This window comes from Podarcis vaucheri (genome assembly GCF_965113315.1).
Source record: "Podarcis vaucheri genome assembly, chromosome: 5".
Lineage (NCBI taxonomy): Eukaryota > Metazoa > Chordata > Lepidosauria > Squamata > Lacertidae > Podarcis > Podarcis vaucheri.
In genome coordinates, this window is record NC_138763.1 from 8,287,429 (window position 1) to 8,314,230 (window position 26,802).

Sequence of the window (26,802 nt, forward strand, 5' to 3'; positions counted from 1 at the left end):
GCAGTGGGTGCAGAGCAGAGTGATCAGGGAGAAGAGGTTTAAGTTGAACTGATTTATTCCCCCCTACCCCTTCCCCCAAAAAAGAGGAGAAAAGAAAGCACAGCAGTATTGAACCCATTGTGCAAATCCCAAAAAAGTCAATACAAAATGACACCATTTGAAAACAACTAAAAAGTGGTTTCTCCCAAAGGAAATCCATCAACATTCCACATGGAATAGGCTGTGCTCATCTTCGTTGATCACTTCAACATGCATATTGGCTGCAAACTAATATAGTAATTTGAAGAAATCTATACAAGACTGCAAATGTGTTTCCACTTCCCCCATTGTTATTTATATATCCCTTTTGGGTTGTTACTTAAATCTCTCTTTGTTCTCCTTTTCTTGCTTAATCACCGTAATTGTTATTTTGTCACAACAACTACCTCCTTAGCTGTGATAAACTATTATGGCACCACAAATAAGCCATTGACAGTAAAATGATTCCTTCACTGGGGCTCAAAAGAGTTTGCTCAGATTGAAATAGAACAGAACAATAATTGATTGTCGACTAGCCAGTCCAGCATGAAAACGTAGTATAACATCTCAGCTACCTTTTACAGACTAGACTAGTGGTAGTTAACTGTGCCCTCCCCAAAGCAACTTTTTCTGGTTTTACCCTTCCCCAAAGAACCTCCCAGGTGGTATCCTTTGTAAATGTTTTCTGCTCAGAGCTGCAGCTCTTGCTTTTTTCTTGCCCTCTTAGCCCAGTGAGGGTGGCTCAGAGATAGAGAACAAGCCCCCCGTGCCAGCCCCAGAGCCCGAGGAGCCTGCCCCCGTTCGCCAGGAGGAGCCCGAGGAGACGTGGGAAGAGAAAGAGGATAAGCTAGACCCTGAGAAGGTCAAGCAGGCTGACCAGAAGTACAGCTACACAGCAGGTGAGGCTTGTGCCAAATGACTTTCTCTGTTCTGTTCTCTCTCCCCCCCCCCCCCGCGGCTGCTACCTATTGGAGCCTTCTGTGATGATCTCGTTTTTGAGCCATCGTGTCTGGGCCACTGACACACTGTGATGGAGCTGAGCATCTGAGCAGGCTTGTGACCCCGTGAACTGCTGGCTTGTCTTGGGCTGTTGGGGAAAGACTTTGCAGGAATTCCCCTCCACTGGGTGTCCAGTCACTTCAGTATTAAGCAATAGTTGCTCTCAGCAGGGGCCGAATCACTCATTCCCCTTTCGTGCTAAGTCACTGTGTTTACAGAAGCCTTTCTCTGACTGTAATGGTTCCAGCAGCAGGCACAGGCACTCGTGGCTATGCAGCCCCCTCCTAATTCACAGCAAGCCGCTCCCCTGCAGAGCAGCCCCCAGCTTTTCCTTGCTGAAGAGATCATGCAAATAACTGGGTGGTTTGTTCCTTTTGCTTTGTACTAGAATGGGACGAACGGAGATGCAGATCACCAGCACACAGAAATAGCTGCAGCTCTTACACTGACTTGCTTGTTTTCTCTGGCAAGGAAGAGCTGGGTCTGCTTGGAAACTGAAGTGCAGTGCCTTTGAACTAGCTCTTTGCTAATTATGTAGGATGAGATGTGAGCCAGAAGACCTTGGAAGGCATGTGCTGACTCTTGGAACCAGAAGCAAGCATGGGCACAGAGAGCACCCCCTCTTCCCCCTCCACCTTTTGCATGCAAATGTTGCAGTATCTTTAAGAGCTTAATCTTAAAACAACAGCAGTTCTGCAAAGTTACTGAATGGGAGGAAAATGTCATTGCTCCATTAACAACAGTAACATCTCATAATGTAAAAGAGCAACTGCAACAAAGGAGATGCAAGGCAGTCCCAAATTAGAGATTTGGCAGTCAGCATTTAGATAACGGGGAGGGGGGGTGTTAGAAGATTGGGAACTCTGGGTAAGAAGACAGTGAAAGATGCAAGAAAATTTGAGTAGGAGCATTTGCCAGGCACCATGGTGGGAGGCACAATTTTGCATGCCATAGCAAGTGTCTGGGCTTCTGAAGCCCTCCAGAGTGCAGCTCAGTTCTGGGGTATGCCCCCCCCCCCAGTTGAAGAGGAGGGCTGAGAATTACTCCTTCCGAGCTCCAGGCTTACAGCAGGGGAAGTGGAGCAAGGAATTGTCCCTAGCCTCACTGTAAAGTGCATTGTGACGTAGGAGCAAGACCCAAGTCCTTGTGGAAGGGGTGATCTTGGCAACAACTCATTTTTGGTTGGCCAAGATTTATGAGCCCCACTCGATTCTTGCGGATGCACCATCACCCTTTGAAAATGCAGGTGCTTCTTGCCCTACTGTTGCTGGGAACTCACCTATTGTGAGTGTGATTTCAATTTGGTGCTTTCCACCTTCCTTTCCTTAACAGAGCAGTGGAAGCCATTGAACCCAGAAGAGAAGAAGAGATACGACCGGGAGTTCCTATTGGGTTTCCAGTTCATCTTTGCCAGCATGCAGAAACCCGAGGGTTTGCCCCATATCAGCGATGTGGTCTTGGAAAAGGTCAGTCCTCCATTTCCAGCTGGGGTCACCAGATGTCCCGCAGATGCTTCCTTTTGCTTTTCTTTGCATGGTGTGCCCAGAGAAGAAGAAGAGTTTGGATTTGATCTCCTGCCTTTCACTCCCCTTTAGGAGTCTCAAAACATTCTCCTTCCCCTTCCTCCCCCACAACAAACACTCTGTGAGGTGAGTGGGGCTGAGAGACTTCAAAGAAGTGTGACTGGCCCAAGGTCACCCAGCAGCTGCATGTGGAAGAGCGGAGAGGCGAACCTGGTTCGCCAGATTACGAGTCCACCGCTCTTAACCACTACACCACACTGGCCCTCTCTGGACAACTGCACAACATGACCAGTCCAACAAAGTTGATGTCAAAGTTGATGCGGGTGGTGCTGTGGTCTAAACCACTGATCCTCTTGGGCTTGCCAATCAGAAGGTTGGCATTTCGAATCTGTACCACGGGGTGAGCTTCTGTTGCTCTGTCTCAGCTCCTGCCAACCTATACACCTTTAGCCACCAGGCAGAAGTGTTCCTTTTTAATCAGGCCTTTGCTTAACCGATCAACATCTTACACCCTTTAAAAGGTGGCTCTTTGGGGTATTGGATTATTTTTATTTTTTATTTTATATATTGTGATTTTTATATTATATATCTCTGGGTATAGGGCAGTATAGAAATTCAATGAATGAATGAATGAATGAATCTCATTGGCATCAGCTCATGTTAGGCCAAGACCTGTGGTGATTTCTGAAAAGTAGAGTTTTAGGCATGTTCGGAGGCAAAATTTTGAAGATTTTAAGCTGCACAACCGTAAGACTTTCAGAACCTGTCTTACCTTTTGTGTGTTTTTCTCCCTGCCCCTTGACATAACAGGCAAATAAGATGCCCTTGCGACCTCTGGACCCCGTGCGCCTGAGCACCATGAATTGTGGACCAGATTTCACACCCTCCTTTGCCAACCTGGGCCGCCCAACGCCACCTAACCGTGGACCGGTATGTACCATCACACGGTGTCTTGTCTTCTGGCATGTATCCCCTGCCAGCTTTGTCTGCATGATGAACTCCAAGTTAGTGCCATCGTGTCTGGGCCACTGATGCTCTGTGATGGAACTGAGTATCTGAGCAGGCAGGCACATCTGCTGGCTCCCCTATCTGTTGGAGCCGAGCATACTAGGAGGCAGGCTAGCATCATGCTGGCAGTGCCACCTCTACGCCAGTGCTTCTTTGTGCGGGGGGGGGGGGCAGGTTAGGTGGCATCTGAAAAGTGCTGGCATCACTTCTCCCCCTTTGCTTCCACAGCCTGCAGGGCCAGGGCAGCGCCGATCCCAGCAAAGCCTGAGGAAGGAGCCTCGGAAGATTATCGCTGTAGCGTCCCTGAACGAAGATGTCAAGCTCAACAAGGCTGAGAAGGCCTGGAAGCCCAGCAGCAAGCGGGCAAGTGAGCCAGAGGATCCTGAAAATTTAAAAACGCAGGTAAGGACCTGCATGACCTCATCTGTACCCTCACACTTTCCTGATTGGTGAGTCTCTTACTAGCTGCTTATAGATTCACATGCTCTCTCACTTCTCATATGTAAAGTTCCCCTTTTTCCTTCCGTGATTTGCTCAAACCCTAGCTTGGTGTGGCCACCCACCAGCTGATCAGAGCTGAAGTCAATTACTTGAAGCCCTGATTTGCATGCACCAATTTTTAACCAACGTTTTAAACCTCAGCTTTAAACAATTGTAGTTAGCTATAACTATAATTGGTCCCAATGCTGATGTACAGTGGAACCTTGGTTGTCGAACATAATCCATTCCGGAAGACCGTTGGACTTCCGAAACGTTTGGCAGCTGAGGCTCAAAGGGCTAGTTCGCCGTTTGGGTCCTGAAATGTTCGGTTTCCAAGACACTCGAAAACCGAGGTTCCACTGTACCACTAAATGAGGGTAACAGCAGGCTGTATAAAGGGCTCGTGTCTCCGTAATTTATGTGGTTGAGACTGTGAATTTTACATCTGAAATAGACCACCAGGGTACAAAGAGGTGGGGAAATAATTTTGCATTTTACATTTTGCATTTTATTTCTGAAGGGTACCCCCCCACAAAAGTGGTGAAAAACAGCTGGGTGGTGGTGGATGTCATTCAGTAATTTGCATTTTAGCTCACCAACAACTTCATCTGGATACTGGTATTTTGGAAGACATTCCTGCTCCAGTCTCTGTGCTTGCATCAGAGGAAAATGTGAGTGCCTGCTTTGGCTCCCTGGAGGGAAGAAAGCCATGCCCTCCGTGGTTTTCTTCCAGGCTCCTTTCCCTGAACCTCTGGGACAGGGTTCGTTCCTGCTGGAGTTCCAGTCTCCTTTGCAGTGGTGCCTCGCAAGACGAAATTAATTAGTTCCGCGAGTCTTTTCGTCTTGCGATGTTTTTCGTCTTGCAAAGCACGGTCCGTCGCAACTGTGCCTCTTCAAGCGGCTTTAAGAAAAAAGCGAACAAACTCGCAAGGCGTTTTCGTCTTGCGAAGCAAGCCCATAGGGAAATTCGTCTAGCGAAGCAACGCAAAAACCGAAAAACCCTTTCGTCTAGCGAGTTTTTCGTTTTGCGAGGCATTCGTCTTGCGGGGCACCACTGTACTTCCTTTGGGGTGTGAACTCTTCCTTTGAGGTGGCAGAGATTTCAAAAGCTCCCCCCCCCAAAAAAAAAAACCCTGAAAAGAAATTGGGAGGCATTTCCAATGCATTTTATTTTTCTGTGGAAAATAGTCCATTTCTTAAGTTCATGAAGGAACAATGAATAGATAGCAATTTCAAATACAGTCTTTAGGCAAGTGTGGCAGTTTGAAAGGGTTTAGCTTTGATTTGCTTACTAAACATGCTAAATTGGCACACTCTGTAGAGAAGTGGTTGTGAATGCCCCTAGGGAGCAGTGGGATTACACAGGGGGTAGCAAAATAAAAAAATTCCTTCCAGTAGCACCTTAAAGACCAACTAAGTTAGTTTTTGGTATGAGCTTTTGTGTGCATGCACACTTCTTCAGATACACTGAAACAGAAGTTGCCAGATCCTTCTATATAGTGAGAAGGTGGGGAGGGGTATTACTCAGAAGGGTGGTGGGAATGAGAGATTGCCAGATAGCTGAGATGAGCCTGTTGACGACTCTTAACGACTGCAATAGGTCTTACAGGAAAAGGCAAGGGGTGAGAAGGTGAGAAATGGCTTAGTCATGTATAATGAGATAAGAATCCAATGTCTCTGTTCAGACCAGGTCTCTCCATGGTTTTAAGCCATTTTTCACCTTCTCACCCCTTGCCTTTTCCTGTAAGACCTATTACAGTCGTTAAGAGTCGACAACAGGCTCATCTCAGCTATCTGGCAATCTCTCATTCCCACCACCCTTCTGAGTAATACCCCTCCCCACCTTCTCTCTATATAGAAGGATCTGGCAACTTCTGTTTCAGTGTATCTGAAGAAGTGTGCATGCACACAAAAGCTCATACCAAGAACTAACTTAGTTGGTCTTTAAGGTGCTACTGGAAGGAATTTTTTTATTTTGGCTATGGCAGACCAACACGGCTACCTATCTGTAACAGGGGGTAGCAGTAATAGAAATCGGGGATGCTGGAGGCGTAAATGACTCTCGGACTCCGAAAAGCTGGTATCAACAGGAACAAGTTAATCAGTCTTGTTGCAAATAGTTCTAATTGGATTTTGAATACATGTGCAAGTAATTGTTACTGTTTGGAATGTTATGTGTCAGTATCTTCCTTAGTGGGTTGTGTAGATCGCTATTCTGAATAATGCCTTTTATAGGGTAGGGGGTACTGGGGATGTGTTTATTGCACCCAGGGGGTGGTGGCCCAAATTTTTTATGGACCCACTGCTCTAGAGCAGGGTTTCTGAAACTTGGGCCTTGGACTATTTTTTGGACTACAACGCCCATCATCCCTAGCTAGCACCACCAGTGGTTAGGGATGATAGGAATTGTAGTCCAAAAGCAGCTGGAGACCCCAAGCTTAGGAAACCCTGCTCTAGAGCATCGGGGGGAAATCTTAAAGAACCCAAATTCAGAATTATTGGAAAACCCACGTGGCTGCTCCCGAGATTAAAACGTAGAAGGTAAAGGAAAACGATATGGTGGCCAAGATTCAGAAGGGGTGCATGTGTTTTCCTGCCCTCAGCACTTGCGGGGAGACTCGTGGGGAAAGGAAAGATGGTTGCCACCTTCCAGCCCCTGTGGATTTGCTTTCCTCTTGGCTTGGGATGGGCTCGTGTGTGCTCTCCTTCGCTTGCCCAGTTCATTCCAGCAAACTCAGCCCTGGGCAGAGCAGAGCAGCCAGGAGCTGCTTGCCCTCCCTACCAGCTTGCTGGGCTGGCAGGTTTCTGAGCTCCCACGTCCACACCTGCAGAAGGAAGGAACGGGTGGAGCAGGACAGGTGTCTCTGTGTGTGTTTATGCCAAGCTTACCTTGCTGACGGCGCCTGGGCGTTTCCTCCCCACAGGAGCTGTTCCGGCGTGTGCGCAGCATTCTGAACAAGCTGACGCCGCAGATGTTCCAGCAGCTGATGAAGCAAGTCACCGAGCTGTCCATCGACACCGAGGAGCGCCTCAAGGGCGTCATCGACCTCATCTTCGAGAAGGCCATCTCTGAGCCAAACTTCTCTGTTGCCTATGCCAACATGTGCCGTTGCCTTATGGGGGTGAGTGCTCCCACCTCTCTCTGGGCTGCAGAGGGCCTCGTTTTCCTGCTTGGGATGGGAAGAGGCATGGAAATGCTGTTCGTTCAGGACCACGGCTTGGCTATCAAGCCTGTATCCTCACCGCCCTTAAAGGACCTTTGGAGAGAGGCTGGCAGTGTGGCCGAAAAGCACCAGGCTAGAGGACACTGTCAGGCAGATCTTGCATCCAATCTCCAAGAATGGTTGCCTGCGGTCGGGGGGCAGTCAGATCTCCGGTTACGAATCGGATGGGCCCCACAGGAGTTTGCTGGTTTAGAGCGCATGAGCTCATCTCTAACTGCTGCAGACACATGAATTTACAGGTTGCATGCGAATATGAAACAGAGCTGTAGCATTAGAAAGCTGGGATAGCTCTGTTTCTTACTACGTTTGAACTATTTCATTTCCCATGGAAAGAAATTGTAGCCAAAGTAGCACACCTTGATTTTATATATGTACAAGGTAGGGTCAGAAATTGGCCCAAGGGGCCGCTTGCAAATAGTGGTTGCATAGCTTACCATTTGAGCAGTACTTTATCTGTGATTTTGTTAAATCTGTGTCAAAAGAGGTGCCTGGGTGTAGATTTCAGTTTCAAGTTTCTGTTCTCTCCCTTTGGCTCGTTGCCGTAAAGATGCGAAGAGTCTGGAATTCACTCCTTTATCCACAATTACATGGCTGCAATGCATTGATACAGTTATTTCTATTTGCTTACTATGCATTTTGTTCATGTATTTTCCTTTCGATCCTGTGCGTTTCCTCAGTGCATGTTGAAAGATGAGCTATGACTTGTGGGTTGAGGTGGGGGAGATCAGAACTGGGGCTTCCAGCCCACTCTGCTGGCAGTAGAGGGCCAGTTGGAAACTGTCTGAAACCGCTTCCCATTGTGACTCGTGTCTGTCCCTGCTCTAGCTGAAAGTCCCCACTACTGACAAGCCGACCGTGATGGTCAACTTCCGCAAGGTACTCCTGAACCGGTGCCAGAAAGAGTTTGAGAAAGACAAGGACGACGACGAGATTTTTGAAAAGAAGCAAAAGGAGATGGATGACACAGCTGGTGTGAGTTGAGCTTGAAACTTGGGCAGGGTGTGTGTATGAGAAAAAGGTTCCCCACCCCTGGGTTCCAGTGATTTATGGAAGTAACAACTGTGAAATACGTATGCACAAATACAGAGATAGAGGTAATCAAGTTCAGCTCTCGGATCCTCCTGACCTCTACCCCTGTTCCGTCCGCAGCCCGAGGAGAGGGCTCGTCTGAAGGAGGAGCTGGATGACGCCCGGGACAAGGCCCGCCGGCGCTCCCTGGGCAACATCAAGTTCATCGGGGAGCTCTTTAAGCTAAAGATGTTGACCGAAGCCATCATGCATGACTGTGTGGTGAAGCTGCTCAAGAACCACGACGAGGAATCGCTCGAGTGCTTATGCCGGCTGCTCACCACCATTGGCAAGGACCTGGACTTTGAAAAGGCCAAGGTATGGACTTGCCCAGTGTTCAGAAATGCAGCTTTTCATAGCACACAAGAATACACATCCCAGATTGCACTGCCCTTTCGCTTCATGTTGGGCACCAGCAGAGTGGTTTCTCTGCTGCTGCTTCTCCCCTGGCCTTCCCCTGTTGAGATGCTGGCTTTACAGCTCTTGCTTAGAGCCTACAGGGTTCTGTCTCCATGCTTTGGTGCCAGCTTTGGAGAGTTTCGAGGGAGCAGCCTCCCCCAGCCAAGCTACTTTGCAGGGTGGAGAGAGCTGTGCCCAGGACTAGATATTTCCCAGACAGACAGAGGCCAGACAGATGGGCTGAGGAAAATATGTCTCTTCTCCCCAGCCCACAAACATTCAAGGAACCGTGCTACCCCAGCCCTGGCTTCAACAGGGAACTTGTACAGTGGCTGCTTGTTTCCTTTCTTGAACCTCACCTTCCACCATGAGTTGGAAGCCCTCAAGGAGAACATCTTGCCTTGGTTGCTCCCATCCCTCCCACAGCACGTAGGCACATTGCTGTCTCTGTTCGTTCGTCGTCACTTCTCTCCTTTTCTCCTCTTCCCCACCCAGCCTCGGATGGATCAGTACTTCAACCAGATGGAGAAGATAATCAAGGAGAAGAAAACGTCCTCACGTATCCGCTTCATGCTGCAGGATGTGATTGACCTCAGACGGGTAAGGTGCAGACTGTTGTTCCCTTATGGCCCCCTCCGGGCTAGATGAGAGCCCTGCCCCCTTCCTGGGATAGGCCGGCCTGACTCCGGGTAAGGTGCAAGACCCGCCTTTCCATCCCAGGGCAACCTGAGTGGGAACGATGGCAGCACGAGCCAACACACACTTCTCTCTCCCCCAGCGCCTTAGACACTGTTGCAGCCTGCAGCCCTTGGCTTGTGCGGCTTAGGCAATGGGCTGACAATACTGCAAGCAGCTGTGTTTGGTGAAGGGAGGTTTCCAGCGCTGGCCCTTTTCTACACCAAAGGGTGCTATGTGCTCAATTGCACCCCGGAAGAAGGTGCTGCCCAGGAGCTGCTCGCCTGTGTTCAGGCATTGTTGGACTCCCATTATACCTGGCCATTGACTATGCTGGCTTGGGAGTTGGGAGTCCAACAATGCCTGGAGGGTCACAGATTCTCTAATCCTGACTCACACCCAGCGGCCTTAAGATTGCAGCTCCAAGTGTCACACACAAATGGCTGCTTTGCTTCCAGCATGTGAATTACAGAAGCTATAGGGGTGAGGGGACAGGCTATTGGAAGTGCTGCAGGGGCTCTCAACTGTTGCAAGGGGAAGGGCTGCCTGCTTGGAAGGGGTCACACGAAAAGCCCCCCTTGCATGTTGGGCTGCTGAGCATTCCCCTTGCATGGGCCTCCTGCCAAACAATACTTTGATGCCTGGATAGCTCAGGACTCGCTTCCGTTCCATTCTCTCTTGCTGCAATTACTGGACAAGTGCTCTTTCCAGAGGTTTGAAATAGAGCTGCCCTTGTCAGGCATAGATCTTCAGAGACATAACACGTGAGAAACAGGGCAGCCTTCCCCAGATGTTTGGGGTGGTGCTATCGCTTAGTTGGTAGAGCAATGTGCTTTGAAAGCAGAAGGTCCCAAGGTCAATTGCTGGCATCCCCAAGTAGAACTGGGAAAGATTCCCTGCCTGAAACCATGAGGAGCATCTGCAAGTCTGCGTAGACAACCCTGAGCTGCTGCATCATCATCATCATCATCGTGATTATGCCACTGCCCATCTGATTTGGTTGTCCCAGCCATCTCCCAACAAAACATTAAAATAAAGCCTCAAACATTAAAAACTTCCCGATACAGCACTGCTTTCAGATGTCTTCTAAAATTTGTGTAGTTGTTTATCCCCTTGACATCTGGTGAGAGGGCGTTCCACAGGGCGGGCGCCACTACCGAGAAGGCCCTCTGCCTGGTTCCCTGTAACCTCACTTCTCACAGGGAGGGAACCGCCAGAAGGCCCCCGGAGCTTGATGGTCTGACTTTGTAAAAGGCATCTTCTTGTCTTCTTACAATGTTGCTGGGACTGCCAAGTGCCATCACTCCCGCTGGCTGGAGATGATGGAGGCTGTGGTTTTTAACAACACCTTCATCTGGCCAGATTAAGAGATGTTGGAGGGAAGAACAAAGGGTGTATGTTTAGAGGTCAGTTGCAAGAACAGCGACCAGGTGGACTGGCCGCTGGTGCTGTTGGCTCTGGAAGGGAACCTAAGCCCAGAGGCTGGTCCTGGCTAGACCAACAGAGAAGCTGGTGCTGACTGTCTCTCTCTCCTCCCAAGCGTTCTGGGTGCTGTAACCTCTCCCCTTGCTTTCCTCTTTGCCTCTTGCAGAACAGTTGGGTGCCAAGGAGAGGGGACCAGGGCCCCAAGACCATTGACCAGATCCACAAAGAAGCTGAGATGGAGGAGCACCGTGAACACATCAAAGTTCAGCAGCTGATGTCCAAGGGATCAGATAAGAGGAGAGGGCCTCCAGGCCCATCGTCCGCAGGTGGGTGGGTTGGTTGCCTTCCCAGTTTCTGGATCCATTGCTGCCTTGTGGAGGCCACCCGCTTTTAATGCCCCTGGAAGAGAGAGCAGCTTTGGGACGCCCCAAGTTAATTGTGTGTCTATGTGCGTGAAGCAGCCGGGCACCACCAAAAGATGTGCTCCTGGCATAGCTCGTCCTTAAAAATTAGGCGAAATTATTAATTTTATTCATTTTCATAAAATTTATACACCACTTGATTGGAAAAAGAAAAGTCAGAGTGGTGTACAAAAAGATGAAATAACAAAATTTATGGACTTCGGATCCATGGTGGTGGTTAAACAGAGCTTCCCAGTTTAGAAGCAATATGCTACTGAACATCATAGAATCATGGAGTTTTGAAGGGAACCCAAAGGTCATCTAGTCCAACCCCCCCTGCAATGCAGGAATCTCAACAACTACAGCATCCGTGACAGTTGCCCATCCAACCTCTGCCCACCACCTCCCAAGGGAAACCATTCCACTGTCAAACAGCTCTTGCTGTCAGAAAGTTCTTGCTGGTGTTTAGTTGGAATCTCCTTTCTTGTAACGTGAAGCCATTGGCTTGAGTCCTGCCCTCCAGATCAGGAGAAAACAAGCTTGTTCCATCCTCGGTGTAACAGTCCTTGCTGAACTGAATAGGCTTTTGGGCTGATCCTGCCAGACTTTTTTCTCTTTTTTTCTTAGCCAGCCCCAAGCTGCCACACCTTTCTGGCCTTTGATAGGCTCTCTTGTTCCAATAGGAACAGTAGACATGTGTACGCATTCACAGCTAGTTTGCCACGGATAGGCTGTTGCAAATGATAGACCTTGACTCGGCTGTCTCTGCAGGTGGGCGGGGCAGCCAAGTTTCGGATGACGGCTGGAACACCGTCCCCATCAGCAAGGGCAACAGGCCGATTGACACCAGTAGGTTAACAAAAATCACCAAGGTAAGCTGCTGGGCTGGAGTGGGTTTTTTGGGGTAGGGGAGGGTGCTTGTTTTTTGTGCATTAGGGAATTGTGGCCTTTCTCAATTTAAAGCGACAGTTTCTATTGGTTGCGAAAGACGAGAGAATTTTAAAAACCCACTTGGGATAAGGCTACCTGCCTGTGTCAGCTCAGTTCATGTGCTTGATCTGTGTCCCTCTCTAGGGCTGATGGGAATCATAGTCTAAAATATCTGTAGGGCAGCAGGTTGGGGGAAGACTGTATTTAAGCTCTGGGCAACAAAGGATTGAATGCAGGCAAGCACATAGAATTGCACACATGAGTGGGTGGACTGGCTGGCTGAGGAGCAGCAGATTGTTGTGCACTATATCTGGCATAGAAAGCAAACAGGTTACCAGATGTGGGGTGGAATCCTGTACCTCTCCTACCAGCCCCGCATCAGGCTAGTGGCATTTGTGGGCTGATTTACAAGCCTGTACTAACTAACTTTGTATGGAAGCACCTTGTTTATCCCTGCAAATTTGAGGTTTTTTTTATGACTTCTGGGGTGGTTGATGGCGCTATTGTTGACATGGAGGGATAGGGAAGGAGGAATACATATGGGGGCAGACATCTAGTAGGGGTCGGGCAATTCAGAAAGCATTCTGTCATTGTTAAGTAGATGGGTTGGGTGCTTCTTTGGCTGCCTCTGATGGTGAATGAATTGCCTCCTCCTCTCTCCTTGCCGCCTCCCAGCCAGGTTCAATCGACTCCAGCAACCAGCTTTTTGCACCCGGCGGGCGTCTGAGCTGGGGGAAGGGCAGCAGTGGTGGTTCGGGTGCCAAGCCTGCCGAACCAGGTAAGTGCTGCTGGCACAACGAAGGGTTTGCAAAGTGAGTGGTTCTTTTGCAGCTCCCTGGTCCTCTAACCCGCCGTCTTACCTATCCTTTCTTTGCCCAGCGCCTGACTCCAACCGGCCAGCCACAAGTACCTTGAATCGCTTCTCAGCCTTACAGCAGTCTGCTTCTGCAGAGAGCCAGGATGTGCGGCGTGTGGTGCAAAGGTCCGTCTCATTCCCACTCTTACTTAGATCCCCCCCCCACTCTTGCTCCTCAGGCCTGCCAGGTCCATCCTGCTGTTCCAAGCACCTTAGGTGCATTTTTGGATTTTGCATTTGCTCAAGGGGAGGAAAGTATTTGGCTTTTGCCAACGCATGAGCTCCTAAACCTCCTCACGTGCGAATAGGGCATGGCTGGCTGCAGATGTTGGGTAGGAATACCAAAAACAGATACAGTGGTACCTTGGGTTACATACGCTTCAGGTTACAGACGCTTCAGGTTACAGACTCTGCTAACCAAGAAATAGTACCTCGGGTTAAGAACTTTGCTTCAGGATGAGAACAGAAATTGTGCTCCGGTGGCGCAGCAGAAGGCCCCATTAGCTAAAGTGGTGCTTCAGATTAAGAACAGTTTCAGGTTAAGAACGGACCTCCAGAATGAATTAAGTACTTAACCTGAGGTACCACTGTAGATCAGAATGGGGGAATAAATCCCCATCTTGCAACTTGAATACAAGTATTCTAATAAGTTTGCGTAGTTTGATACATGTACTTTATTCTGACTTTCCCTCCTGCCTCCCCATTTTATGTAATTTGGAACTACATGGGACACTTGAGCATCCAGAGAGAATGCAGGGAAGCAAGATAGAAATTGATGTGGAGGTTTCTTCCTGCAACCTTCCAGCCTCTCTGCCACTTGCCTCATCACCCTCTGCCGCCAGCAGTGCCAGTGGTCAGGGATGATGGGAGTTGTAGCCCAACAATGCCTGAAGGGCCACAGACTCCCCATCCTTCCTTTGTAGTCTTGGGACACATTGATGGCATTATGGGAAGGACCATAAATCTGCTAGAGTGCTCTCCAAACAGAGGGTCACAGGCTCAACTCTGCCCATTTCTGGTTAAAGAATCATAGAGTTGGGAGGAACCCCAAGAGTCATTTAATCCAACCCCCTGCAAGGCAGAAATCTCAACTAAAGCAGTCATGACAAATGGCCATCCAACCTCTGCTTAAAAACCTCCAAGGAAGGAGATCCACAGCCTCCCAATGGAGTCCAGTAAGAGTTCAACAGCTCTTACTGTCAGAAACTTCCTCCTGATGTTTAGTCGGAATCTCCTTTCTTGTAACTTGAAACCATTGGTGCAAGTCCTACCCTCCGGAGCAAGAGAAAACAAGCTTGTTCCCTCTTCCATGTGACAGCCCTTGAGATACCTGATATCGTATCTCCTCCCAGTCCCCTCTTTTCCAAGCTAAGCATGGCCAGCTCCTTCATCCATTCCTCATCAGGCTTGGTTTCCAGAGAATCATAGGCCTGGCAAGAGCTTCTACCTAAGACCTCTTGAGTAGGCAGAACCAGGCTGGATTAGACCAATAGTCAGCATAGGGCAGCCTTCCCTAACCTGCTGCCCTCCAGCTGCTACAACCTGCAATTTCCAGCTGTGCTAGCTGGAACTTTTAATCCACTCCATCACGAGGGCACTAGGTTGAGGGAGGGTATTACAGAACTTTGCCCTTTTCTTCCCTTCCCATCTTTCTGTTTTTCCTTCTGTGCTGGTCCTGAGTGAGACCCCAGCCGCCCGGCAAGTGTTTGTCTGGCATTCAGTGCAGTTTCACCTGAACTCTTGCGTGGTCTCCTTGCAGAAGCAGCAGTAGCCGCGACCGCTCAGAAAAGGGCGGTGAACGCGGGGAACGCTTGGAGCGTGAGCGGCCAGAGAGGGGCGATCGCCTCGAGCGGTCAGAGAGGCCGGAGCGGTCGGACCGGAACAGGACCCCTGTCACCAAGCGTAGCTTCAGCAAGGAGATGGATGACAGGAGCCGGGAGCGAGAACGAGAGCGGCAAGGGGTCCTCGAGACAGTGCGCAAAGTGGCCAGCATGACTGAGGAGCGGGACCGAAGCAGGGAACCTGGTGAGTGGCGGGAAGGTGTGCGGGGTTTAGTAGGCGGTGGCCTCCCCCCGCCGCTTTCCCATTTGGTCCAGGGCCAGTGCTGACCTCTCGCTCCCTCCGTCTTTGCAGCAAAGCGTGAGCCAGTGGCCCCCGAGCCCCCCGCCAAGCCTGCCTTGTCCGAGGAGGAGCTGGAGAAGAAAGCAAAGGCCATCACTGAGGAATACCTGCACATCAACGACATGAAGGTTTGTGCTGCAGAGAAGTGGCAGGAGCAGGGCATTTAATGGAAACTGCGGAATAGGATGCAGGACATGGATATTATACTTGACATTTTATGAGAGGGCAGTAGATAAATATGGGTTTGTGGTTTGGCACTAGGATGGGGGGGGGGAGGATTCTGAAGAGCAGGTTGGAATCCCTGCTCAGCTGCTAAGAGTCTTGTCTATTGAGCAATTTTCTTAGATAGGAAGCATAGCAGATTAAAGAACTTTCAGGTGGCAAATCATTTGCCTTTTCAATTCCAAAACTGCTGCTGTGCCCCCCGCATTAACTCCTGGAAGCTTACCAGTGGTTCATTGATGCTTGGAGGGCAACATGGATGCACAGCCATGGCAGAAGGGAGTGCTGAGCACCGTCCACTGGGCCTAACAGGCTGCATTGATGCCTCCTGTTAACAGAGAGGCCCCTGGAAGGGCCTGTTCAGATTCACAAGTTAAGGGATTGGTTCGTTGGAGGGGGTCAGTCTTGGACCAAGGGAAGCTTGGGTTGAAATGCTGCTTATCATGAAGCTCACTGAGCTATCATAGGCTGAGGGTGTTTTACTAGTCCAGCATAGCCCATGGGTAAAATTAGGGCAGATGGAGAGGGAGAGCTAAGGGCGTAGTAATATATCACTGCAATAAGCACGCGCTTCAATCAAAGGAGCAGTATTCTGCATGACATTCTCTTAAGGAGAGCGGCTCCTGTTTTGGGGTGTTGCCCTGAAATACTGCATGAGCCGAAACTCTCTTAACAGGTCCTTGGATTCCTCCCTGCAACAGGGTGGGCTTGGGCCTGATCTCACCAGCCCAAGGTGCAGCCTTTGCTATGAGATGTTTGCGCTAAGCTCTCCCCCTTCTCTGCCCGCTTCTTGCAGGAGGCTCAGCAGTGTGTCCAGGAACTGAACTGCCCCTCCCAGCTCTACATCTTTGTGCGGAACGGAATCGAGTCCACGCTGGAGCGGAGCACGATTGCCCGCGAGCACATGGGGCTGCTGCTCTACCACTTGGTCAAAGGAGGCATTCTCTCCAAGGAACAGTACTACAAAGGGTAATGGAGCCCCGCTATGGTTTTTTTCTGAGGGGGGGGGGTCGGGCATGCACAACGCAAAGGTGGTCTCTGACAGCTGCACTATCCTGTCTCGGTCCTTTGCACACACTGACTGCCCCCTCCCTCCCTTTTCCACCCCTAGGCTGCATGAGATCCTGGAGATTGGTGAAGACATGGAGATTGATATCCCACACATATGGCTGTACCTGGCAGAGATCATAACTCCCATTCTGAGAGAAGGTGGCATCCCCATGGAGGAGCTGTTCAGGTGAGGAGCTGGAGCATCTTTCCTTCCCTCCCCATGGGCTTTCCTCTCTTTTCCTCTCCCCCCACCAGTGAATGACCTTCCTGTGGTCTTTTCAGGGAGATTGCCAAGCCTTTGGTACCTATTGGCAAGGCCACGACTCTGCTGCTGGAGATCCTGGGCCTGCTTTGCAAAGGGATGGTAAGTTGCTCTCCTTCATGCCCTGGTTAACCTTGTCCGTTGGTCCTCAGGGAGTGCATGTTGTGATTGGTGAGCAGCCGTAAAATGTTATTGGTGCCTTTCCATGTTTGGTTCTGCTTGTTTACGGAAAAACAAGCTAATTCCGTCTCCCACCATGATCAGGGGAGCTCAGCTGTGGACTGGAGCAATTGGCTCCTGTTGCCTTGAAGGCAAAGATGCAGAAATTCCGTGGGGGTCTCTGCTCTGGGTCTGAGTGATGGAGACACTTTGCCTCTCAGCCAAGCAAAAAGCAGGCGACTGGTCTGCTGGAGCTAAGGGAATTTGCCTCCTCTGTTTCTTCTCCTCTTCACACTCACTTCCAAATGTGGCCAGAGGAAAACTTGCACATCATGTATTTTTTAGGTGCAAAAAATAGCCACCCACAAGGAGTAGTTTGCTATCACACACACACACACACACACACACACACTCAAGGGTTTGTGGGAATCAAGTAGTTAATTGCAATTAGAGTTCCAACATCAACAAGCATTTCAAAGTAAAAAAAAAAGATCCAGGATGACTTTAGATAGAGGCACCACAAAGCAGCACCCAGCCCTCCTTTGGCTTTGCTTGTTTAAGTAACTGCTACCCCTTTAATTAGTTCCTTCCTGTTCGTTGGCATGTCTATTGAATTGCTGAATCAGCCTTTTGGAAGGGATGTGTTAATGAGTGGTTTCTTCTTTGCTTGAGGCTGAGAATGGGGGTCTTGCCAGAACCTCCATGCACACTGCCCAGTCTTGCGCCCTGGGGAGGTCACTTCGGTGCTGCTAACGGAGCAGTTTCATATCACCCCTGGAGGTGCGCTTGTATTGTTATAATTATGCATCTAAAAAAACCCATGTATGGCAAGCACAAGCTGGAGGGGTTCTTCTTGTTTTGTGTTTTTATATTGTGAATTTACGTTGTGACCACCCAGGCACCTGAAGGTATAGGGCGGTATACAAATTTTATAAACAATAATAGCTCCCTATTGAGGGTAGACGTAGTGGTGAAGCCGGGCTTTCAAGTGTCTTGGATGAAATGTTCCTAAGGTGGTCCCTGTTCCCCTGTAGAGCCACAAGAAGGCAGGGACTCTGTGGAGAGAAGGTGGCCTTAGCTGGAAGGAATTCCTGCCCGAGGACCAGGATGTCAATAAGTTCATCACAGAGCAGGTGAGCACAATGAGCTTTGTGGGGGAGGTTGGGGCAGCTCCTGGAGCTGGAAGGGGCTTCGGCTTGACCCCACAAAGCATCCTCCGCAGAGGCAGCGGGATGCCTGCTTTTGCCATTGCCATTGCCTCTGGCCCTGACTCTCGCCTCCCCATTTCTCTCCTCCTCAGAAAGTGGAGTACACAATGGGTGACAACTCTGACGCACCCAGCCGCAAGGAGCTCACGTCGGAAGAGCTGTGCAAGCAGCTAGACAAATTATTGAAAGAAAATGCAAATAACCAAAGAATATATGACTGGATTGAGGTGAGTTGGGAAGGGCGAGTGCTGCTGTGCAGATGAGCGTGGGAGGTGGGACTGGGAGGTACCAGGAGGAAGAGGAGATAATTGGAGGGGCAAGTTCTTTCAGCAACTTGGATGGTTTGGAAAAGGGCCCAGACAAATCCATGGTGCACAAGGCTGTTGGCGTCTCCTAACCACAGTGGCTGTGGTCTCCCTCTTGTGTTGCAGGCTGTATGCCTCTGCATGTCAGTTATTGGGGAGAGTGCTGTTGCTGTCAGGTCCTGCTTCTGGGCTTCCCATGGGCATCTGATTGGCTATGCTGAGGAAAGGATGTTTGACTAGAGGGGCCAGACTCTTCTTAGGTTCTTAATAGGAATCCCTGGAGAAAAGAGGCCTGCCGAGTGGATCCCCCACTCCCACTTTTATTGCATTTTATATCCCACTTTTTTCTCCCAAGGAGCTCAAGGTGGTCCCCCCCCCATTTAATCCCCACAACAACCCTGTGAGCTGGGTTAGGCTGAGAGGCAGTGATTGGCCTCAGGCCCCCCAGTGAGCTTCATGGCCAAGTGGAGATTTGAACCCTGGTTTCTCAGCCCCTTAGTCTGACACACTAGCCGCTCCACCACACTGGACGTTGCAGCTTCCTGAACTGGGAGTCTTGCTTCCAAGCTACTCCTGACTTGTCTGGAGAGTTGTGCCCCACAGTCATAAAAGTCCATTCCACTTAGGACTTGACAGCAGCTTCTTTGAACTGAGCGTGCCATCAGATGCTCCGTGAAGCACACCGTTTTATATTCTTAGGAAGCTTTGTCCCTCTTCTCTAGGAGTTTGCTCGGAGAATGGGATTGCTGCCTCCCCGTCCCCCTTTATTGATTAGATGGTGGTTGGGGAAATCTGGGTATATCGCTAAACTGTCAGGCCTCTGTGGGGTTGGCTCCCTTGCTGGCACATACAAGGAGCAGCTTCAGTCAGGAGGGAAAATCTGCAGATGGAGTTCAGGCTCCGTGTGTGGTTGGTATGGATGTTTTTTAAGTGGATTCCCAGATACAGTGGCACTTCGGGTTACATACGCTTCAGGTTACAGACTCCGCTAACCCAGAAATAGTACCTCGGGTTAAGTCCTTTCTTCAGGGTGAGAACAGAAATTGTGCTCCGGCGGCGCGGCGGCAGCAGGAGGCCCCATTAGCTAAAGTGGTGCTTCAGGTTAAGAACAGTTTCAGGTTAAGAATGGACCTCCGGAATGAATTAAGTACTTAACCCGAGGTACCTCTGAACTTAGGTTGGCAACTGCAAGCGCTTCCAACCTCTGATTCATGGCCTCTTCTTTCCCACCAGGCAAACCTGAGTGAGCAGCAAGTCTCATCCAATATGTTTGTCAGAGCCCTGATGACGTCGGCATGCCATTCCGCTGTTGTCTGTAAGCATTGGTGCAAGCCTGGAATGGCAGGGTGGGGGGTGGCTGCGTATTTGTGTGGCGGTTTAGTGGGAAGTGGGTGTCTCTCCTGTGAGCTGGGTCTGGGGGCTGATGTCTCAGATGAGAGCAGAGCCTAAAAATGCCTTTGGCCCACCATTGTAAGTGACCTGCCAAACCAAAAAAACAGCCCCACAACATTGCAAGGTTTCTCTGTGAACTCGTTTGTGACACCTGTGTGGAAACACAAAAACCAAGTGAAAACAACCTATCAAACAGGGAGCAGGCCGTGCGTGGTGGGCGTTGTTCAGCTTTCTAGCTCTCATTAGTTGATTACAGTGGATAAATAGGAGCATTGTTTATTACATTCAGGCCTGGTGGTTTGTCTGTTTTTATAGACTCCTCCCCTCCCAGTCTAGTTTATTTGGGATTTAATCTGTTTTATTTACCTTGTTGTAACCCACCCTGAGGCTTTAGGATTAAGGGCAGGTATTCAATCTTCCTTCCTTCCATTTCCTTATTTGGGGGAGCTTGGTGGCCGCCACTGGGATGTCTTCTGAGGAATGGGACCTGTGGCAGAGGCCAACTCCACCTTGGAGTAAACTACCCTCTAGGATTCGGATGAGGCAACAGGCAGGGGACCAGGAGGCTCTTATTGGCTGTTTTAGGGGTGCAGTGAGTCTTTGCACAACATCCTTAACTCTGAACATCCTTCTTCCCTGCCCCCCTCCCCTCTTCCTTCCGCTGCAGTCGAGAATCCTTACCGGATGGACAGTCCCGTGATCAAGAGCCGAGCCAAACTGCTGCAGAAATACCTGAGCGATGAAAATAAGGAGCTGCAGGCCCTCTATGCTTTACAGGCCCTTGTGGTAAAGCTGGACCAGCCAGCAAGTGAGTGTTTTGCCTGGAAAGGCGACCCCCTAGCCTTGTACGCCCAAGCCGCAATAGAGATGACCTGCCTGTACATCAGTGTTTCCCAAGCTTGGGTCTTCAGCTGTTTTGGACTGCAATTCCCATCTTCCATGACCACTAGTCCTGCTAGCTATGGAGTTGTAGTCAGAAAACAGCTGGAGACCCATGTTTGGGAAACACTGCTGTAAAATCAAGAGAGGCAAGAGGTGCAATAGGTTCAGGGAAAGCGCAGTCAAAATGGCTGAAGGAACTCCCCCATGAGCAAAAATTGTAACATTTGGGGGCTTTTCAGTTCAGAAAAATGGCAAATAAGAGGGGGTGGGGTGGGGGATGACAACATGGTGTAATATCCACAGTTATCCGAGAAAGATAAACATGGGACTGTTCGGGATAGACAAAGTACTTTGTCACACAGAGCATAGTTAAACTGTGACATTCACTCCCTCTCTATTGGATTGATTTAAAAAGAGGGTCAGGCAGATTCATGGAGGATCATCTGTTACCAGTGGCTGATATCAGTGGATAGAGGCATTGTTCTTCCTTTCATCATCTAGGGCACTGCCTTACACGGAGTCAGACCACTGGCTCATCTGACTCAGCCTTGTCACCACTGGGAGCATCTTTCAGCTCCACGGGGAGATGCCAGGGATAGAGCTCAGAACGTCCAGCATGTAACACAGATGCTCTGAGCTTATAGCTGGGGTAGCTCAGTCGGTAGAGCATGAGACTCTCAATTTCAGGGTTGTGGGTTCGAGCCCCACATTGAGCAAAAGATTCCTGCATTTTAGGGGGTTGGATTACTCTACAATTCTCTGGTTCCCTTGATCATAGATAATAGAACTTGGGCTCAGCCAGTTACAGCAGTGTTTCTCAAACTTGGGTCTCCAGCTGTTTTTGGACTAAAATTGCCATTATCGCTGCTAGCTAGGGAACTGGCAGTGGAATTTGTCATCCAAAAACAAGTGGAGACCCAAGTTTGAGGAGCAGCGAGATGGGGGGCTGGTGAGGAGTGCTTTCTTGTGCCTCCTGGATGGATCCTGCCCGTAGGAGTAGAGAGGAATCAATGATATGATGTTGGTCAAAATAAAAAAAATCCTTCCAGTAGCACCTTAAAGACCAACTAAGTTAGTTCTTGGTATGAGCATTCGTGTGCATGCACACTTCTGAAGTATGCTTGGTCGTAAGAGGGGCGAGTCGAGTCGGCTGGCGACCTGCATTTTTCTCCCTGCTTTATTTGACTCTCCTTCCCCCACCCTCTCTCCTGCCGCTTCCAGATCTGCTCCGAATGTTCTTTGATGCCTTGTACGATGAGGACGTGATTAAAGAGGAAGCCTTCTACAAGTGGGAGTCGAGCAAAGACCCGGCCGAACAGCAAGGGAAGGGAGTCGCGCTCAAGTCCGTTACAGCCTTCTACACTTGGCTGCGCGAAGCGGAGGACGAGTCGGACAACAACTGAGCACCCACGTTGTGGGAGGTGGGGCGGATGGACGGACGGAGCCTGCCTGCCTGCTCTGACCCCTCCTCAGAGCCTTGGACTCCCGTGGGGGTGGCAGCGTGGCGGGTTAAGAATACACAGGAACTGGGCGCCGCTCTCCGTACCTTCCTCCCACACAGGACTTCTTTCCCCCCCTTATTATTATTTTTTTTTTTGGTTGGGATTTTTTTTTTGTTCTTTTGTTTCTGTTTTAACAGCCTGTATTGGTTTGTGTCTGACGATAATAAATTGATGCTGAAGGAGGCGGTAAGTGTTGCTGCTCCGCTCAGCTCCCGAGGCCAATTGCCCCGGGGCGCACCTAGGATGATGATTTTAATGAGCGGGGGCCCTCCCTCGAATCTTTGGCAGGTGCAAAGCACCCGAAACACATGTCTGTGGAAAGGGGTTGGGGGTTGGGAGAGCCTGATGCCTCTGCTGCTCCCCCCCTCCCATCTCCTCCTCCTCCTCCCCAGTTATTGCTGAAATATAGAGAGATTATATAAATATATATATAAAATATAAATATAGACTTATTAAATCTTTTGAGGTTTGAGAGGATAGGACTCTGCTGTCCGCAAACTTTGCCCTCCTGTTCCCATCCGCCCCCCCATCCCACTGCCCCCCCCCTCGCACCCTCGGATCACCGCCTGGAATTAACACAAAAGCCTCTTGACGGATGTTGTTGCTTTTTTAAAATAAAGGGGGGGATCATTTCAAACATCCGCCTTGCTTGGGAGCTGCTGGAGAGTTGCTGGCAGAGGGAATAATATGGGGGTGGGTGATGTGTTTGCAGCTCTTCAGTTTTGAGGTGGGGGGAGGCTTCCTTCTTTGGGAGGGCCCTCTCACGTCTCCTCCCCCCCCACGCCCACACTGAGGCCACGGTTTTGCGACCTGCTTCGCCTGCGATGGATGGTTAGAAGGAGCTGCTCTTGTGATTGAGAGAGAGAGAGCGAGAAAGAAAACAAAACAAAAAAACGAAAGCGAAAATGAAACGAGGATTCGGAATTATCGGTCACATGAATTTGTAAATACTTTTTTCTTTTCTTTTTCTTTTTTTCTTTATGGAGTATTTAATTGAAGGTTCAAAAAAGCATCTTTTCACCGTAAACTGGAAATAAAAAAAAGAACATTGCTTAAAAAAGGTGACGTGTTGGCTGCTGTCGCGTCCCTGCCTCCCGCCTCGGCAGGTCTTGTCGGGAGAGTGAGAGAACCCAGAGTTCCTGTGCCCCTGCTCCAACCTGACCCTGTGGAAAAGGGGCAGGGAAGTTTCCTTAGCAGAAAACATTTGCTCTGGGGAGGGGGGGGAGAGGTTATTGCGAGGAGAGGGTGTTTCAAACACTGGTGATGGGCTAGTGCAAATCTTTGGGTGAAGTGTGCAAGCAGGCTCTCCAGGGTTTGTTGCCTTGCGGGCTTTGTAAAATGCAGGAAATTTGATTTGGGAGAAGAGAGGGGACAAAAGGCAGTCTTGAGGCCCTGGAGAGCCTGCACAAAATACACCTGTGTCCCCTCCCCTCCCCGAAAATGTTGGGCTACAACTCCTAATCATTGGTCAGGCTGCCTGGGCTGATGGGAGTTGGGAGCGTTTAACAGCTGGCTGCATTTATCTGGTGGCAGAGTGTGGTCCAGTGACAGAATTCTTGCCTAGGGTTCACCTTCACTTCCCCAGGAATGAATTTGAATCCTTAATTCAGCGTTTGGAATTTCTCAATATGCTTTTTAAGCATGGGCAGTGTTAGCAGGGAAAGGGGTTTGCTGTGGGTGGAACGGTGAGGATTCATGGACTCCTTGAGGCGCTGGAGGAGATGGGGAACGGCAGAGCATCATGGCGTTGTTCTTGTGACTGAGCCCTCATGGTTTTCCACACTGAGGCAGAAACTTTGCATGAACTGAGATTCCCAAGAAGCCAAACGCTGGACCTGCAATCCAGTGTTGCCACTCGCAGGGTTTCCTGCTCTACAGTTCTCCAGGGCTGGAATGGGGGAGACGGCAGAACAGCTGCTTCCTCCTGCAACTTCCATCTCTTCTCTTGAAACGGTGGTGTTGGGGGCATTGTGGATCTTCTTTGCAAATGTTGAACCGCTGTGTGTCCCAAAGCGATGCCTGTTGTTTTCACCTTCAGTGCCGGAGGGTGTATCATGAACGGAGTGTCCCACTTGCTCCAGGCATTGCCACCCCCTCTTCTGGGCAAAAGGCAAGTTTTCTGCACTTTGTCCTGGCAGATAAGATTTTTAAAGTGCGTATGAGCAAGAACTGCCAGAGTTAGGAACTTTACCAAGTAAACCCCTTGCTCAGGAAATGAGGGTTATTTTTGCCCTGCATGACTTCTGGTACCTAAATTAAAAATTCTTGTTAACCCTTCTCCAGAAATCTGATGGGATGTAGAATTATCTGGCACCCTTAATATCACCAGATTGTGAGCTGATCTGTTCACAAGACACTACAAGGTGGTAGACACCATTGTAGAATTCTGGAGAGTAGCATCTCAAGACTGCAGAATATGGAGAAAGAGAGCAGGGACATGCTCATTTATTTAACAAGAAATATGTACCACTTAATTAAAACCTCTAAGCAGTATGCATAAAACCATACAATATATTTATTTATTGATAACAAAATAATATTGTGGCACATGAAGACTAATGTATATGTCAGGATACTTTCCAGTCAAGGATGATGCCCAGTGACATGGGATGTGGTCCATGAAAACTTATGCTAGAAGAAATAACATCACCCTCTCAGATTTTATATATATATATATAATATTTGCATATTCTAGTTTAACCAGGGATAGGATCAAGGAGGGATTTCCATGGGCTGTTGACTTCTAGCTCATTCGAGCTCCCCAGGAAGGGGACAAAACAAGAAATGGCAGAAACTGGAACAGGTCTGCCCACTGACTCAAAGTAAAAACGAGTGTTTGGAAACAGCTGCGGAAGGATGTTCCTCCACAAGGAAATATTGGGGGCTTTTTTTGTTGTTCAGGAAGAAAAGAGCAAACAGGCTGTCCAGAGTTGTCCTCTGAAGACGATTGTGAGTTGGGAGTGGAGAGTAAAGGTAAAGGACCCCTGGATGGTTAGGTCCAGTTAAAGGCGATTGGGGTTGCGGCGCTCCTCTCGCTTTCAGGCCGAGGGAGCCAGCGTTTGTCCACAGCTTTCTGGGTCATGTGGTCAGCATAACTAAACCACTTCTGGCGCAATGGAACACCGTGACGGAAACCAGAGCACATGGAAACACAATTTACCTTGCCGCCGCAGTGGTACCTATTTACTTGCACTGGCATGCTTTCAAGCTGCTAGGTTGGCAGGAGCTGGAACAGAGAGGCAGGAGCTCACCCTGTCACGGGGATTCGAACTGTCAACCTGATGGGCAAGCCCAAGAGGCCCAGTGGTTTAGACCACAGCACCATCCACGTCACTTCCTGGGAGGAGAGTGAAGAGATTCAGGCCAGGCAAAAGAACGTGCTTCACACAGCACATACAGTGGCACCTCTGGATGCGAACGGGTTCCGTTCCGGAGCCCCATTCACATCCAGAAGCGAACGCAACCCACACCCGCGGGTTGTGATTTGCCGCTTCTGCGCATGCACGAGCGGCGAAACCCGGAGGTAACGTGCTCAGTTACTTCCGGGTCGCCGCAGCGTGCAACCCAAAAATACTCATCCCGAAGCTTATCCTTACTTATCCTGAAGCTACTTCAACCCGAGGTATGACTATAGTTAAACTATGGAACTCTCTCCCACAAGATGTAAAAATTTGGACAGCTTACTAAAAGGTTTGACAAATCTAAGATTGTTATCGTGTATTAGGGAATATCGGTGGCAGAGAGGGGGCTGTGGTCTTCTACTTGGGGGCTTCCCAGTGTCATCTGGTTGAGATCTTTGGGGAATGGGGTGCTGGACTAGACAAGCCTTTGGCCTCTTCTTAGATCTTAAAGGGGCAGTGGTAGCAGATTAGGAATTCCAGTTCTGGCTTCCTTGCTGGTTTCATTTCAGGTTTTCATTCTTCCTAAATGCATGAGGCTGCTTTAAATGCAGACGGTTTCGGGTTCATTCCCTGAAGTCTCCAGGCAGGGCTTGTAATTACTGAAATACGTTGAGTAATGGTCTTCCCTGGTATTTACACAAACTAAAAATAGGCCTATGTATTAAGCTGGAGATCTTTCTGTCTTTCTCTGCCCATGATAAGGACTTGTAATGTACTAAGCAGCCCACCTTGCTCCTCCTGGGTAAGAAGAACCATAGCTCCAGCGATGCCATTGTTAAACCATCTGCAAATGCTGATAGGTTAAAAAGATAATGAATACTGCCTGTTGCTCCTGTCCATAAACAATATAGTTTTCGAAAGGCACCTGAAGAAAGGCTGGTTCCTTCCAAACTTCTGGTGGCAGGGAGTTCCACAGGGCCAGGCCTGCCACACTAAAGACTTAGTCCCTGGTGAGGGCCAAGCAAACCACAGGTGAGATGGGGAGGCGGGGGGACGGGGACCACCAGAAGTGCATTATTGGAGGATTTGGGTGATGGAGGTGGAGCATAAGGACTCTACTGTCCTCAAGGTACTTTGGGGCAGTTCCAGGCTTTGTAGGTTAATGCAAGAACCTCACAGCTGGCTCAGTGGCTGACGCTTATGGAAGTTTGTTTATTTGCAGCATTTTAGCAAAAAGAAGACAGAGCAGCTTCAAAAAATTTCACTTTTCGAACAAGCCTTGCCCTTGGGATCAGAGTCTCAAAAGTCATATAACACATGAGGAAAAAGGAAAGGGGGGGCAGGTTCAAACC

General features: G+C 49.5%; 1 protein-coding gene across 21 annotated transcripts in view; it reads left to right on the forward strand.

The window, feature by feature from the left end:
- EIF4G1 (eukaryotic translation initiation factor 4 gamma 1) overlaps positions 1–23,169 on the forward strand; it is an 81,087-nt gene extending 57,918 nt beyond the window's left edge. For all 21 annotated transcript variants that reach the window (XM_082223843.1, XM_082223846.1, XM_082223847.1 and 18 more), the window contains 22 exons: positions 746–917; positions 2,350–2,483; positions 3,351–3,470; positions 3,777–3,950; positions 6,953–7,150; positions 8,078–8,224; positions 8,402–8,638; positions 9,215–9,319; positions 10,986–11,145; positions 11,992–12,092; positions 12,826–12,928; positions 13,030–13,132; positions 14,766–15,031; positions 15,140–15,255; positions 16,146–16,318; positions 16,461–16,586; positions 16,682–16,763; positions 17,855–17,953; positions 18,121–18,255; positions 19,567–19,648; positions 20,393–20,533; positions 21,829–23,169. In XM_082223843.1, the coding sequence (XP_082079969.1) occupies positions 746–917; positions 2,350–2,483; positions 3,351–3,470; positions 3,777–3,950; positions 6,953–7,150; positions 8,078–8,224; positions 8,402–8,638; positions 9,215–9,319; positions 10,986–11,145; positions 11,992–12,092; positions 12,826–12,928; positions 13,030–13,132; positions 14,766–15,031; positions 15,140–15,255; positions 16,146–16,318; positions 16,461–16,586; positions 16,682–16,763; positions 17,855–17,953; positions 18,121–18,255; positions 19,567–19,648; positions 20,393–20,533; positions 21,829–22,010 (3,156 nt within the window). In that variant the 3' untranslated portion in view covers positions 22,011–23,169. The remainder of the gene's footprint in view (positions 1–745; positions 918–2,349; positions 2,484–3,350; positions 3,471–3,776; positions 3,951–6,952; positions 7,151–8,077; positions 8,225–8,401; positions 8,639–9,214; positions 9,320–10,985; positions 11,146–11,991; positions 12,093–12,825; positions 12,929–13,029; positions 13,133–14,765; positions 15,032–15,139; positions 15,256–16,145; positions 16,319–16,460; positions 16,587–16,681; positions 16,764–17,854; positions 17,954–18,120; positions 18,256–19,566; positions 19,649–20,392; positions 20,534–21,828) is intronic.
- The last annotated feature ends 3,633 nt before the right edge of the window (positions 23,170–26,802 follow it).